The following is a 17415-nucleotide window of genomic DNA, read 5'->3' as shown; positions in this document are numbered from 1 at the left end:
TCATCCTGACCCACAACTTCTTCACTTTCGAAGGCCAGACATACCAACAATTAAAGGGAACAGCCATGGGTACCAGGATGGCCCCCTCGTTCACCAACCTATTTATGGGTCGCTTAGAGGAAGCCTTCTTGGTTACCCAGGCCTGCCAACCCAAAGTTTGGTACAGATTTATTGATGACATCTTCATGATCTGGACTCACAGTGAAGAAGAACTCCAGAATTTCCTCTCCAACCTCAACTCCTTTGGTTCCATCAGATTCACCTGGTCCTACTCCAAATCCCATGCCACTTTCCTTGACATTGACCTCCATCTGTCCAATGGCCAGCTTCACATGTCCGTCCACATCAAACCCACCAACAAGCAACAGTACCTCCATTATGACAGCCGCCACCCATTCCACATCAAACGGTCCCTTCCCTACAGCCTAGGTCTTTGTGGCAAACGAATCTGCTCCAGTCCGGAATCCGTGAACCATTACACAAACAACCTGAAAACAGCTTTCGCATCCCGCAACTACCCTCCCGACCTGGTACAGAAACAAATAACCAGAGCCACTTCCTCATCCCCTCAAACCCAGAACCTCCCACAGAAGAACCCCAAAAGTGGCCCACTTGTGACAGGATACTTTCTGGGACTGGATCAGACTCTGAATGTGGCTCTCCAGCAGGGATACGACTTCCTCAATTCCTGCCCTGAAATGAGATCCATCGTTTATGAAATCCTCCCCACTCCACCAAGAGTGTCTTTCTATCATCCACCTAACCTTCGTAACCTCTTAGTTCATCCCTCTGAAATCCCCAAACCACCTTCCCTACCCTCTGGCTCCTACCCTTGTAATCGCCCCCGGTGTAACACCTGTCCCATGCACCCTCCCACCACCACCTACTCCAGTTCTGTAACCCGGAAGGTGTACATGATCAAAGGCAGAGCCACGTGTGAAAGCACCCACGTGATTTACCAACTGACCTGCCTACACTGTGAAGCTTTCTATGTGGGAATGACCAGCAACAAACTGTCCATTCGCATGAATGGACACAGGCAGACAGTGTTTGTTAGTAATGAAGATCACCCTGTGGCTAAACATGCCTTGGTGCACGGCCAGCACATCATGGCACAGTGTTACACCATCTGGGTTATCTGGATACTTCCCACTAACACCAACCTGTCAGAACTCCGGAGATGGGAACTTGCCCTTCAGTATATCCTCTCTTCTCGTTACCCACCAGGCCTCACCCTCCGCTAATTTCAAGTTGCTGCCGCTCATACCTCACCTGTCATTCAACAATATCTTTGCCTCCGCACTTCCGCCTCGACTGACATCTCTGCCCAAACTCTTTGCCTTTACAAATGTCTGCTTGTGTCTGTGTATGTGCGGATGGATATGTGTGTGTGTGCGAGTGTATATCTGTCCTTTTTTCCCCGTAAGGTAAGTCTTTCCGCTCCTGGGATTGGAATGACTCCTTACCCTCTCCCTTAAAACCCACATCCTTTCATCTTTCCCTCTCCTTCCCTCTTTCCTGATGAAGCAATCGTTGGTTGCGAAAGCTTGAATTTTGTGTGTATGTTTGTGTTTGTTTGTGTGTCTATCAACCTGCCAGCACTTTCCTTTGTTTTATATATATATATATATATATATATATATATATATATATATATATATATATATATATATATATATATATATATATATATATATATATATATATATATGTGTGTTTGTGTGTGTGTAAGTAAAGACTGTGGCCAAAAGCTATGAGTGTCTTTTAATTGTGCCTGTCTGCAACTTGACATGTTTTCTTTACGGTAAGTAGCAATCTGTCTTTTCCTACAGTGTTGACATTCCTAGCTACAGTTTACATTGTTTAAAACTATTACTACAATGACTACCATTACTACTGTCTCTACAGTCACTCTATGCACATTGCTGGACTGCATTGTAATGCATACATTGAAAATGTGTCAACTTTTTTTCAACACTGACATAGATGCAGGTGTGTTAACTACAGCATCTATTGATCATTTGTCTGACCTATCATAAGAGTGTGGAATGAGTTTGTTTTCAGTTATTAAAAAAATAGGTTTATTCACATTTACATGCTGCTATTAACAACAGCAAAAAATGGTTCCAGTTATTAACAGCAATGCTCATATTCATATTTTTTGCACAAGTTTATTTAGAAAAACAAAAATTTTTGCATTCAGTTTTTGACATTAACCTTACTATCTGGCATTTTAATCACTGGGCAACTCACTGAAGATTTCGTTGTGGTATAATTCATCCCTTTTTAAGCTGAAGCTAGCTTTATAGAAGATTTATGGAAGTATTTTTGTTACTTATTGTAATTACATATTGGTAATGTACAAGTATTTTAAACCTGATGAATTATGTACAATACATTTCATAACCACATATGTGTTACACAAGTGTAGTTAAAATTTCAAGCTCACTGAAACAGAATCTACAAGTTGACCACGACCAAGAATTACTTGTCACTCCTACAACACCATTTGGCAGTCTGGATCTGTATTTCTTTATTAGTGTTGAAAATCATGATTTCATATGTAGTTTTCACAAACAAAATAGGACAAGTCAAGTTTCATGTAGTAAATACAATTATATATATTACGATTGTGAAAAATAATTGTATATTGGTAACATGTTTATAAAAAAAAAATAAGACAATTGAAAGAATAGTATGGTAAGAATACTTCATCAATTATACTAATTTTTGTGGTATTCCAAAATCCCGGAAACAGAATACAGGCAATAGTTCCTTTTATGTCTGTGACCGCAAGGAGAGAACACTTATTGGTGTGCCACTGGTAATGATCAACATAGTTTATTAAGTCAGTAAACATGGAACATGAGTAATAGGAATATAAAGAGCCACCACTTGATGATAAGAACAAAATAGTCACTTCTGGATAACAAAAAACAAGGTTACACTGTATCCACAAGTAAGATAGTTCAGTCAGAGTCTAGGTTAGTTCTCTGAAGTAGGATTGACTAGTAGCATTTATAATTGCTGAGTCCCATGGGGTAGGGGTTTGTGGTGAGCAATGGCAGCACCTGGTGACAGCTGAGCAGGTCAGGGATGTCAGCCAGGCAGCTTACAGCGAGGCATAAGAGCATAAGATGCTAGACTAATGAGCCTGTGGATGGTGGCAAGCAAAGAACACTTAGGGCAATAGCAATGAAACTATGAAGTGTGCTACTGGTGAAGTCCTTTGTGGCTGTGAATGGCGTTGCTGCTGGTTTGGCTGCTTGGAAAGATGGAACCTGCAGAACAAGTGGATGGCTGTGGGCCACATGGCTGTCTAAGTACATGCCCAGCAGAAGCAAACACAAACAGTTTCCGGGTGGCATATGCCCTTTGTAGGAAATAGGTCCACAATTGTGGTGCCACCTGGAGTGACACTGGCACTATGGTACCATGCGGTGCTTTCCATAAGTTGGTTGGTAAATATGCTTATTTTACATTGCAAGTATGAAGTCTCATGTTTATTTTCCAGCAGCTGAGTTGTGGTGAGGCCACAGCAGAAAGGTGTATAGATATGTGACATGGTACAGCCAAATGGTGCAGGAGTACCACACTGGGATCCTTCAGTTTTGCTTCAAATTTATGTAAATTTGATATCTGTTTAAAATGGGATGTCTTGTTGTTGTAATTGTGCCCCATTAGTTTAATAACACCAAATAATCACACATAGTTTTAAAATTTACAGAATTAATTTGAAAGAGCATTCAGTAAGTATGTGCACTTCAAAAAACGAAAAGCATGCTATGATTATAATATCAATGAGTCACAGTTGGAATTGGTCAGCCCACACAAATATCCGGATGTAAAAATTTCTAGGAATATGAAATGGAATATTCATGTAGTCTCAGTCATAGGTGAAGCAGGTGGCAGACTGTGTTTCATTGATAGATTACTACGGAAATGCAATCAGTCTACAAAGGAGACAGCATACAATGCGCTTGTGCACCCACTCCTAGAATGTTGTTCAAGTGCATGGGACCATACAAAACAGGACTAACAGCATATATTGAATGGCTACAGGAAGGGCAGTATGAATGGTCACAGGTTTGTGAGTGTCACAAATATAATGAAAGAACTGATTGGACAGATGTTTTAAATCAGACACAAACTACCCAAGAAATCTACTTAGAATGTTTCTAGAATTAAGTTTAAGTGATTAATCTAGGAATTAATTACAACTGTATATGTGTCTTTCCAATAGGGATTGCTAAGAGAAGACTGGAATAATCACAGAACACAGAGAGGCATTCAAGCAACTGTTCTTCCCACAGTCCATATGGAAATAAAACATGAGAAACTCCTAATAACTGGTACAGTCAGACATACCCTTTGCCATGCGCTTCACAGTGGTTTGCAGAGCACAGAAGTACTTGTAGAAGTTTCTTCCATCTTTTGTTGCAGCTGGTTAAACACTGTTGACAATACTTCAATAAACAATACACATTTTTCCAGTGTAGCCAACACATGCCCAGTGGGATCTAGTGTTTCTGTTGGCCAAAAAAGCTGGCAATGATATTGCATAGCAATGGGTAATATGGGTGTTTGTGCACTGGTTGTGACCTGCTGGAAGTGCATATCTTCTCGACATTGTAGAAACAGCAATAGAATTGGATACACAATAGTCTCTACGCACTCTACACTCGTAGAATGGGATGTATCCTCTGCCATGCACCTCATAGTGGTTTGCCAAGTATAGATGTAGATGTACATTGTTTGGTGTTCTGTCAACAAATACCAGAGGTATATATACAAAATACTTTTTCTTGATGATGGTGTCGAGTGGTAGCTTAAACCTGTAACGAGTTGCCAATTAAGAAATAAATATCTGATGGTGCTCACATTTAATGAACAAAACTACCCAATAAATCAAACAATAAACAACCTGTGATGGGTTTATGGCTTGAATTTTAACTGCGTAAACAGTGCAACACATTTTCTTCTGCAGTACACTGTTACAACCACTTTTACTCACGGGTTGTAGTATGTCAGATCAAACAAGAGGTATGGTTTGGGAGCAAGGGGTGACTCATGCTGAAGCATGCAGAGGAATACAGGCAAGTGTGTCATTGACTTTATTACACTGAAGGTACACAGCCAGCCTTGCACTGAACTTGGTGATGGCATCGCACAGTGAATGCTTGGGTCAGCCAACACGAATGTCTGAATCTGAAGCATCGGCATCTGGTTGCTGATGTAGAGGTCCTACTCATGCCACAGCTAAGTGGCCACTGTGCATGTTAACTGTGCCCATGGCCCAGAACACGGCTGACTGCTTCCTCAAGTGTGACTTGTGGACCCTGTGTAGAGCACCAAAGGGAAGCAGCCAACTGCCGTAATTGTAGTGAGCCTTAGCTGCTCTGGTCGTCCACCCAGGGCAGCTCATTCGGTGTCCACCAACAGCTCTGCACCTGGGAGGCTGTAAATTCGAGCCCTGGCGCAGCCCCTGTGGGCGGCAGCATGCAGTCCACCAGTCGATGCTACCCAGAGAGTGGAGGCTAGCAGCCCTCTCGCCCCTCTGCCAGTGTAGCTCCAAGGTGCGACTCACCCTGCTACAGCAGTGACTCATCTGAGCAGCGGGCCAGCCTATATCCATCACTAGAAAGTCATTGTGGTTTACCTGCAACTTAAACAATCGTCATTCTCTCTGGTCCTAGATGCGACAAAATGGTGGCACGACTGCCTGCTTTGAGCCTCTGGGCTCCCTTATTTATATATCTTTTCCCTATGCCTCTGATGTAGTTCCTCTGGAGGGGAAAAGTGCAGTGCTCTTTGATAATTACAACATCAGCTTTCCTCAGCCCACTGCGACCCCTACTTACAGGACACTAGGTGCTGTTAAAACTGCAATGCATGGGTTCTTCCCAGCACATTTGTGCCCTGTGCTGCCCTGATTACTTCAAATTCATATATAGTGTCCACTGGGCCATGCCTTCTAGTCTGTGAGTGGTGCTGTAAACCTGCCTCACAGAATTGTAAGCAAAGTATCACCCGCGCCTGCCATCCAATGTGCTGATTGATCCCTCATCTACTGCCTTCCAGCCATAGCTGTTTGAGATCTACAAGAATTTCCCAAATCCATGCCTGCAGTTATTAGTGGCACAGCATATTCATTGAAACTGTACTGACTTATTGTTAATTACTATAATCACACAAATTTTGTTCTGATGTACTTCATCTGGTTTGTCATGCTGTCTCACATTTCTTATGATCATTTTTACGATTTTATTTAATTTTGTTTTTTCAATAAGCTGAGTTCTTGGTAGTACACTTAGCAACACACTTCTGTTTACAATTTACAAACTGTTAAGTTGTTTGAATATATGCATTGTTCCTTACATATTTTTTTGCTTTCATTTCCACCTACAAAATATTTCTTTGGTCCAAAAACACCACTTATGTATGGACAATCTTATTTTTCAGATTTTCCTTCTCACTTAGAATGGGTATAACAGGATTTATAACAGCATGTAATATGGAGTTCATGATGTGGTACATGGAAGCACAAGAAACATTCTCTCACAACTATGAATATCTGTACTGTGGATATTCTGCCACAGCTTCAATCACACAGTTTCTGTTAAATAGGTCAGTATGAAATTTAATGTTTCCCTCATTAAACAAGCCACTAAGATGTTTTGAGTATAAATAAATTTGGCCCTGATTTCCAAAAAAAGAGTAAACAGAAAAAAAAATTGTTTTTCCCATAACCTTACAGAAGTTTGTTGTATTAATAACACCTCATCTGTATAGTTGTACCCTGTCCCTAGAGCATTACCATAGGGTAATATTAAGATATTGCTTTCTAGGAAGATAGCTATTATTCTGCATTATTCTGAAGGTTGATACTGGATTTCCTGTCTCCTTTGTATGGGTTCCTTGAGTTATCTCTCAGCATGAATGAGCTCTTGAAAATGTTGAAATGAACAATCTCATAATCAGTAAGAGCAAAGAACATTGAAGTTAGTAGCTGAATAGCGTTACAACAACTAGCAAATAGTTGAGCATAGCCTCTGAAAAGAGAGAGGGAGAGAGAGAGAGAGAGAGAGAGAGAAATGAATAGTGATTTATTCATCTCATAAATGTTCATTAATTATCAAATTAGCATACATGAGAGACATCATAAATCAATAATTCATTTTAATTAGGTAAAATTATAGCTAATGAAATGAAGCAGTATTCTAAAATTAATATTTTTTCCTCATGTTATATTTAAACAATAATGCTAATGATCATTGACAGACATCCTGCTTGAATTATCAGCTCATCCTTATCAGCTGAGGGGTAACCTTTCCGTATTAGGGTACCATCTAGCTTTTATTTAGTAGATCTAACTTCACATTCCAAATGCTCTTGTCTTTTAGCCTGTTGGAGATTTTCATTCCCATATGTTGAGGAGTCGGGGCATATAATGTTAATGCGTGAACAGGAGCCATAAAATGATCTTTATTCTGTATAACATATTGTAACGGTAATTCTGCTTTCTTGGTTCATAAACCATTTGTTGCACAAGAGGTACAGAATGAATGATCAAAATTATTTTTTGTGAATAATTGTGGTATGCTGTTTAAAAAGATTGCTATATCATGGATGTATAGGGAGGGGATTTTTAAAATTTCCAGGTTTTTAGATAAAGGCTATTTGGATGGGCACCACACATTTCTGATAATTTGTTCCTGGGACTCCAGTATACATGATGTGTTACTAAAACTTTCCCAGAAAACAATGCCATACTTGATTATTGTTTCAAAATAGCTGCAGTATGCAGTTTTTCAAAAGTTCTCATCAGTGGCTCTGAATAATATTTGCATTGCAAATGCACAGCAGGACAATGTCCCTAATAGGTTATCACTATTCGTATTCCAATTTAAATTTTATCTAGGAGGCAATGGAGAGAGATAATTGATGCAATGCTCCTGATTTGGTAGCTGGTAAGCAACACTTGTCTTCTGTGATGAATGTTACTAGAATTAATTTTTGCTTTAATTTTGGCTACATGATGTCATAATGTAGATACATGTGCAGATAAGTATGTGTACTCTCTCTTTTTATGACATAGTGGAACAGGGTAAACACTACTGTTCAAATAGGGTACTAAGGAAGAGAACTGAAGCTGGAGAGGATGCTGAAAGTGAGTCTGACGACGAGACAGGGGGCGGACGTTGGCAACTGCTCAGGACAGAAGTGACCGGCCACCAGCGGTGGTGGTGGCTGTGGGAGGCTGGCACCCTGCTGCTTGGTGTCGAGCAGCTGGCAGCTCAGCTTCATCCAGTGTGGGTGCTGCCACCACTGCTGGGAACCCTGCAGGGGGCTGGATCTGCCCTGTCCTCAGGTGGAACAGTTGGGAGTGTGAGGACGAGCTACGGTATCGGCTACGGGTGCGGCTGCCTGGTTGCGGGTTTCATCGTCCAGAAGTGGGGTGCAGCTGTACTGTTCCATGTGCTCAGCCTGGGAACCTCAGCATGTGCAGCAGTTGCAGCCATCATTAGGGGGTAAGTCTCAACTTATTTTGCTGCTTAGTTTCCGTGGCACTACTTACAGCAATTAGGAACGGCATTAACTTCAGTTCTGTTGCTGAAGAGAAGGCAGAGTGCTTCCACTTGGTATCTACCCCTGATAGTAAAATTTTTATTAGTGAACAGACTTGCCAACTTTGATTTAAGTTTTTCCTCTTGGTGACATTCCCTGATTTGAAGATATATAGCAAGTTAATGAGTACAAGAGCAGAACCAAACCCTGAATTTCCCTTTTGTGCTCAGTGACCTCTCAATTTAAATATCAAGTGTGCCTCTCAGTTAAGGACAAAGCTTGAAGCTATAAAATGTAAATTTTCAGATGCAGAATGGTTAAAATTACTAAAATTCTCCAGTTTAATACATTCAGTCAACAAATACAGAGATGTAAGGTAAGGGGTGGCTCTAAGTCACACAATACCATACACTTTTAATATTCCAGGACAAGACTTCAGTTTCCAGGTTTGAACCACAGTTTGCAGATAGTCATTCTTAAACATAAATTATTTTTGTAGGAACTATAGATTAATAATTCTGATCTTTACCAGAGCAAAATTTGTTACTCATTAGCTTTTTTCCATGGCCATTTATCCGATGTTACTTTCAAGGCTTTCTGTTATTTATCTGTTTGTATAACTTCCCATATCTGCACATTAGATGTCAAACCAGTACACATGACATGTCATATCATATAGTGTGGTTACTTGCTGAATGAATTTATATACTTATTTTTGCATTGAACATGTAATGTCATGAGTTAATCCTCAACATCTTTTGAGTGAAACGGCTTCTAAATTGCATGCCAGATGAAATAACCTGGAAAAGATGAACACAGTGAGTGAAAGGTAAGTATACATTTCTTTTATATGCTGATTTAAAAGAACAGCCTAGAAATAAAATTTCGTGCAGCACATTTGGAAGAGAAACCTCCATTTCACTCACAAAAAAGGTAGCATTGTTATGTAACTCTCCATGTCCTACTCTTGAAGCGATGAATCAGGATTAACATCAAAGCCTAGCCTCATGAAATCATCATGATTTTTTTAAAAAAAGGGAGAAACTATACATCAGCCAAGTAAATGTTTGAAATGCTAATTAAATGGTCATTTCCTGTTTTAACACATGTTGTACATCATCTTGCTTGATATTTGTGTAACACTGTAATAGTTTGAAACCATAAGCGCACAGATCTATCGTTTTGGTTTGGATTCTGAGGGGTATCCCCCCCCTCCGCCCCCCCCCCCCCCAAATAAAACCAGCTGTCATCCCCACTTTTGATGAAATACAGATGCCTAAGATTTTAATAACAGTGACAGTAAAGTACATAAAATGTTTTAATATAATAACAATTTTGTGTAATCTGTGAGAATTTGTCAGGAAGACTATTGGGAGCATCACTTGGTGACATACATTGAATGAAACAAGCTGTGACATAATAAATGTACCTTTATACAGCTGCAGCAGTTCTTATTAACATTAATGAAATACCGGTACATCAATATAGCATAGCTTCCAAGAAACTGTGATACAGTGAAATATATCATTTAAATGTCATCTATCTAAAAATTCTTGGAGTACTGGTATCAAGCAAATAATGTAAACATTTTCTTAATTTTATAACTTGATAATTTATGTGATAGAAAATTGATGTGTGAAGTCTTTCTGTCATTTTTGTCTTAGTGGAGTGTCTTTCCCCTTCTGTCTTGCCTTAGTCAACCAACTGTGTTTTGCTGATCCAGCCTGTGGACTCAGAAACCATGTCGTATCTGTTGTTTCCAGCAGGTATGGTCAGGCTTGTAAGTCTGTGCCATTTCTTGGTTGAAATGTTTACTGCAGCCCATTGGGCTGCAAACGAACTCACACGAGTTCCCCTCAGGGAAGAGATCCTAAGCTAAACTAAGCTTGTGATTTCTTTTAAATTTTCTTGCCATTTTCAAGACTTTTGGTTCTCCTTGTCTTTTGTTCTTCAAAAGTTAGCTGAACATAATGTGTCACTTGGACCTTAATCTGGCCCTATTAACAAGACATACACAATAATGATACAAAGCACAAAAAATGTTTCTGGAGCACTGAACTTTCTACTACCATTTGCTAAACAAATCCACAAGAGAAATTGTGGTGTTTGCAGCATATGTGAGGAAGAAATTATTCTGTTTTGTGGGCATCTTCTAACAAAGTGTTGCATATTTATGCTGATCTGATAGTCTTCTGGTTCAGTAGCTATTACAGTCAGTGACAAAAAGCTAATAAAAAATAAGAATATAATTCATAATCATGTACAGACCGATGATAACATTTTGTCTGACTAGAACATGCTGGACAAAGCATGAAGCAGAAATCCGCAGGCACATGAACATACTGCACTCCCAGACCAGAGTTCTGCACTCATACACCATAAAGGTCACTGTTTGAAACTGACATCTCAGTCACATGATGGATGGCTGGAATAAAGCCATATACTCTGTCATTCTGCATGATGCAAAATGGAGCTAACTGTTACAGGTGTTTCTAATTTTTAGCTGAAATGAAGCATTGATTTTGACATCTGAGTGTCTTCTTGTATTAGTAATGCATACAATATCTGCTATAGCACTGCAGTTAACGTAATTTCTGCAAAATTCTTAACATTTATTATTTTAATAGTCAGCCAGATGAAAGTTCAATAAACAGATTTTGATGCTTTGTACTGACAGTTCTATGTATACTTTGCACAAAGACCATAATTACATTTTCTTCAATGAATGCCCCTTTTTGCTACTCTGTGTATCATGTAGTTCATTCTTCCACAAAGCTGGAAGACAAAATGTCAGTTCGATAGAATGCATTTTGTTTTCAAATGATTACTCCAGAAACATGGGAGGAAAAAAAAATATGCTATGATATTATAGGAAATGACATAATATTTTATCAATGAAGTTCTATTTTTACACAAAATGAGTATTCAGATTTTAGGATATTTACGAAATCCACTCCATATACTGAAACAATGTCAACCTACTATGGAGCAAAATATGTTACCAGACATTGATTATTGAGAAAACTGTAGTTGTGAGTGAGATAATATAAGCTGTAAGTTATGTAATATATTTTAGAGAATGAAAGTGTTACCTAACGAAGTGTGATTCATAAGTGCATTTCTAGTGTCTATAAAACTGACTTCTTGGCCTGGAGCCAGGAAGTTCAGCACATTTTTAGGTGGTAAAAATGCACAACAAAAAAATCAACAAAGAGTTGCTCATAAAGAAGACAATGTTTGTGATACAGTGAAAAAACAGTTATGTTATGTTAAACAAGCTTTCTGCATTCTGAAATTGACAAAAAATTACTGCTAAAATTTAAAAGTATATTCATTGAAGTGTTGTTTTCAGTATCCTATGAAAGCTCCAATAGTAGCTGCTCTTATTCAACAACACTATTCATAGGGTTTCTTGTAGATTTTCTACAAACTTCTGATAAATGGCATTTCAGATGGTATGAACCTGAATTTTTCAGTAACTGAAACTTATGCATAACTATTTTTTTAACTGTCATATTGACAAAAGTATAAATAAGATCTTGAACTTCATTTTCCGATCCAGGTAGCACTTCTTTCATACTTCCATGAATTGGTGGTTTTCGCATTTTTCTTGGAGTGTTACACGCACAGGAAAATGAAAAATAGGTGCACAGCATCTGGTTTCAATTTTCCTTTGATGAAAAACATTTGAGCGTCAAAACATTGAGGCCAAATTGTTTGAGGCATAGTTTTATGTACCACTCCATCTTCAGGCCATGAGTGGCCTACCGAGACCATCTGACCTCCGTGTCGTCCTCAGTGGAGGTTGCGAATAGGAGGTGCGTGGGGTCAGCACACCCTCTCCCAGTCGTTACGATGGTATTCTTGACCGAAGCCGCTACTATTCAGTCGAGTAGCTCCTCAATTGGCATCACGAGGCTGAGTGCACCCTTATGTGGTAACTTTAAAAGAAAGAATTTTGCATTAAACGAAGGTACAAATACTCCTTCGAAGACAATCAGAGAGAAAAAGTTACCTGTTTTTAGATTACATAAAAGGTAGTTTTGCAGTTCATAAAAGTGGAAAAAGTACCATGCAATTAGTATTTTATAAATACCTTCACTGCGATTTTACTGCAAGGTAAAACCTTTTTCGTTATCTGATGTTACACGTTCGAGATGAGACTGTGACTTGAGTCAAGTCACTTGACTATCCGTGTACTGTGTCTTGCCGGAAAACCAGTGTGCAGTCAGACTGCATGGGGGCCGGAACAACGGGCATCACTCTTCGTGCAGTTCCCGTGTAGAGGAGTCACGCGGAAGGTGCAGCACAACTTTGAGGAACAGAGGATGGAAGAATCAAATCTGCAATACAGGGTGAACTCAAATATGGCGGCAGAACACAGCAGCCCATCACATAGCTATTGTAACTGAAGTAATGATTGACTGTTATGGACTGAGTTTTCTTTTTCCCGCTAAACTGGATTTGTGGCCAACACTTACTGTTTTTCATTATTGCGCTGCCCAAACTGTCAACTTATGCAAGTTTATGAAAGAAGTGCGTGTTTTATTAGAGTTGCATAATTATCGAGCTTAATGATGATAAGGATAGCGTATCAAAAGGAACACAGGTTTTAGACTGTTTATGTTTACCGTTCGTGAAAATATATAGTAAACGGATAGACTTAACCTTATAAATGACCAAATGGAAACTAAACATCGGCGCATGATTTGGAATTGGCCTTGGTAATGTGCACATAATCAAAATGATACTGAAACTAGAAAGGAACTTCAAGTTACAAACGAAAACTGTCGAGTCTGAATCTGAGAACAAACGACTGGTCAATGCATTTGCGTTCTGGAAAGCGCACTGGCGGAAAATGCTCTACTTGAAATGGTTCAAATGGCTCTGAGCACCATGGGACTTAACATCTGAGGTTCAAATCAAATGTTCAAATGTGTGTGAAATCCTATGGGACTTAACTGCTAAGGTCACCAGTCCCTAAGCTTACACACTACTTAACCTAAATTATCCTAAGGACAAACACACACACCCATGCCCGAGGGAGGACTCGAACCTCCGCCGGGACCATGCGCTTTAATGTACATTACGTAATGATGTAGCGCTTCAGTTGAGAAACAGTGCAGAATAAACTTTTGTAATTGTAGTATTGTTGCGTCTATAATAATACCCCGGTATGACTGGCTCTGGCGTGATTTACAGGCGAGTACCTTTCGCCCATCGCTTCACCAGTTTGGTCTCCGTTAATTCTGTAACATAGTAATCACTTGGGTACGTTTGCTCGAAATCTTATAAAACGTTCCTTCGCAATAATTACTTTTCAGTTAGAGACACGAAGTTAATGTGATCCAAGACGACAGTAAACTACATAATCTGATTTTACTGGTCGCTTGTTAACTGTCAACTTTTTTCTTGGTCTCCACCTCTGAAATACGAGTATTCGGGCAGCAACGATGAATGCACAGGAACGTGATATTGCTTGTCTGTTACGCTAGCAGGCATCGGTATTTGTTTGGAATTTCGTTATGGGTGAATGATTTTTCTGTCAAACTAAATTATCAGACAGCGAATGTAATGTCTTAAATACACTCCTGGAAATGGAAAAAAGAGCACATTGACACCGGTGTGTCAGACCCACCATACTTGCTCGGGACACTGCGAGAGGGCTGTACAAGCAATGATCACACGCACGGCACAGCGGACACACCTGGAACCGCGGTGTTGGCCGTCGAATGGCGCTAGCTGCGCAGCATTTGTGCACCGCCGCCGTCAGTGTCAGCCAGTTTGCCGTGGCATACGGAGCTCCACCGCAGTCTTTAACACTGGTAGCATGCCGCGACAGCGTGGACGTGAACCGTATGTCCAGTTGACGGACTTTGAGTAAGGGCGTATAGTGGGCATGCGGGAGGCCGGGTGGACGTACCACCGAATTGCTCAACACGTGGGGCGTGAGGTCTCCACAGTACATCGATGTTTTCGCCAGTGGTCGGCGGAAGGTGCACGTGCCCGTCGACCTGGGACCGGACCGCAGCGACGCACGGATGCACGCCAAGACCGTAGGATCCTACGCAGTGCCGTAGGGGACCGCACCGCCACTTCCCAGCAAATTAGGGACACTGTTGCTCCTGGGGTATCGGCGAGGACCATTCGCAACCGTCTCCATGAAGCTGGGCTACGGTCCCGCACACTGTTAGGCCGTATTCCGCTCACGCCCCAACATCGTGCAGCCCGCCTCCAGTGGTGTCGCGACAGGCGTGAATGGAGGGACGAATGGAGACGTGTCGTCTTCAGCGATGAGAGTCGCTTCTGCCTTGGTGCCAATGATGGTCGTATGCGTGTTTGGCACCGTGCAGGTGAGCGCCACAATCAGGACTGCATATGACCGAGGCACACAGGGCCAACACCCGGCATCATGGTGTGGGGAGCGATCTCCTACACTGGCCGTACACCACTGGTGATCGTCGAGGGGACACTGAATAGTGCACGGTACATCCAAACCGTCATCGAACCCATCGTTCTACCATTCCTAGACCGGCAAGGGAACTTGCTGTTCCAACAGGACAATGCACGTCCGCATGTATCCCGTGCCACCCAACGTGCTCTAGAAGGTGTAAGTCAACTACCCTGGCCAGCAAGATCTCCGGATCTGTCCCCCATTGAGCATGTTTGGGACTGAATGAAGCGTCGTCTCACGCGGTCTGCACGTCCAGCACGAACGTTGGTCCAACTGAGGCGCCAGGTGGAAATGGCATGGCAAGCCGTTCCACAGGACTACTCCAGCATCTCTACGATCGTCTCCATGGGAGAATAGCAGCCTGCATTGCTGCGAAAGGTGGATATACACTGTACTAGTGCATGCTCTGTTGCCTGTGTTTATGTGCCTGTGGTTCTGTCAGTGTGATCATGTGATGTATCTGACCCCAGGAATGTGTCAATAAAGTTTCCCCTTCCTGGGACAATGAATTCACGGTGTTCTTATTTCAATTTCCAGGAGTGTAGTTTATTCATTTACATCGAGAACTATCTTTGTATGACAAGAGACTATTGCGGCAATCTAATTTTGGTAGCAAGTTTCAAATAATACAAAGCATAAAACAATCTACAGAAGCACTATTACATGCAAATTTTACACCTTCAGTTTTAACAGATGACGTTTTTATAGACCAAGATAAATTTAATCAAATAAAAACTTTTCCTGTTAAGAATGGTCTGTCTGAACATGATGCAGAGCTAGTTACAGTATATGACATAGCTCCATACAGTAACGCAAAACAGTCTTCCAAAAAAGTGCATTCGATTAACGATTTAACAATTGAAAATTTTAGGGAAAGCTTGCAACAGTTAGACTGGAATGAGGTGTACGGGGAACCTGACGCTAATTTAAAATTTCACCTATTTCATGATACCTTTGTGACCATATTTGAAAACAGTTTCACTAAGAAAACAGTGAAACATAACCGGTAGAAACCATCTAAAAAGACACTTACTAAAGGGATAATAATATCTTTTACACAGAAAGGAGAAATGTATCCTATAGCTAGAAGGAGTAATGATCCAGAAACAGTGAAACATTATAGAAACTACTGCACTGTATTAAGAAAAGTTATTAAAAACTCCAGAAGTATGTGCATTATGTCTGAAATTAACATATCTGATAATAAAATTAAAACAATTTAGAATATTGTTAAAAGGCAAACAGGGCAACTGAGAGTATAGGAAGATTGTATTTTTATCAAATTCAATGAAAATGTTGTTAACAAAAAGTCAGAAGTAGAAAACGTTTTGAATAACCATTTTTAAGTGTTGTAGAGAAGAGAGAACCAGGTATTGATTAGACAATGCAAAGTCTTATATGGAAGAGGCAATACCTATGCAATCTGATAAAACTGAAGTTCAGTCCAGCTCTCCTACTGAAATTGGGAGACTAATAAATTCACTCAAAAATAAAACCTCACATGGAATTGATGGCATTTTCAACAGAGCTCTAAAAGTTTGTTCCCAACAGATAAGTAGGATTCTCAGCCACATATGTAGTAGCTCACAGAAAAAGGGCATTTTCCAGATAGACTTAAATACGCTATTGTTAAACCATAGCATCCATTTCATAAAAAAGGGGAGAGGCCTGGTGTTAACAACTACCATCCAATCTCACTTCTGACAGCTTTATCCAAAATTCTTGAAAAAGTAATGTATTTAACAGCAGCATCATGTATTTGTAAAAATGAAGCTAATAAAGTGTCAAATTGGTTCAAATGGCTCTGAGCACTATGGGACTTAACATCTGTGGTCATCAGGGCCCTAGAACTTAAAACTACTTAAACCTAACTAACCTAAGGACATCACTCACATCCATGCCCGAGGCAGGATTCGAACCTGCGACCGTAGCGGTCGCGCGGTTCCAGACTGAAGCACCTAGAACCGCACGGCCACACCGGTCGGCTAATAAAGTGTCAGTTAGGTTTCCAGAAAGGCTTTTCAACAGAAAATGCTGTATATGCTTTCACTGATCAAATAATAAATGCTTTGAATAACCGAATATTTTGTGATCTCTCAAAGGCTTTTGACTGTGTGAATCACGAAGTTCTTCTATACAAGCTTAGGTATTGTGGTACGAATGGGACAGTGCACAAATGGTTTAATTCATATTTAACTGAAAGAATCCGGAGGGCTGAAATTAACAGTACAGATAGTCTGCAAAAATCACCAGCGTCCTCTAACTGGGGAGGTATGGAGAATGGTGTCCCACAGGGTTCAGTTTTGGCTCCCTCATTGTTCTTAATATACACACATCAAAAAAAGTTTTGCATCACCACAGTTCCCAGAACTCCTGAAGATAGACGTTGACTG

The 17415-nt window shown here is 40.4% G+C and overlaps 1 protein-coding gene across 1 annotated transcript in view; it reads left to right on the top strand.

Moving 5' to 3' along the window:
- Positions 1-17415, top strand: part of LOC126458252 (uncharacterized) — a 627652-nt gene that overhangs the window by 122774 nt on the left and 487463 nt on the right. Inside the window, exons 3-4 of the mRNA XM_050095165.1 lie at positions 6463-6627; positions 8130-8531. Coding sequence (XP_049951122.1) covers positions 6463-6627; positions 8130-8531 — 567 coding nt within the window. The remainder of the gene's footprint in view (positions 1-6462; positions 6628-8129; positions 8532-17415) is intronic.

The sequence above is a fragment of the Schistocerca serialis genome, chromosome 2, assembly GCF_023864345.2.
Source record: "Schistocerca serialis cubense isolate TAMUIC-IGC-003099 chromosome 2, iqSchSeri2.2, whole genome shotgun sequence".
Taxonomy (NCBI): domain Eukaryota; kingdom Metazoa; phylum Arthropoda; class Insecta; order Orthoptera; family Acrididae; genus Schistocerca; species Schistocerca serialis.
The sequence above is the reverse complement of the archived record's forward strand: the minus strand, read 5'-3'. Positions and strand labels throughout refer to the sequence as shown.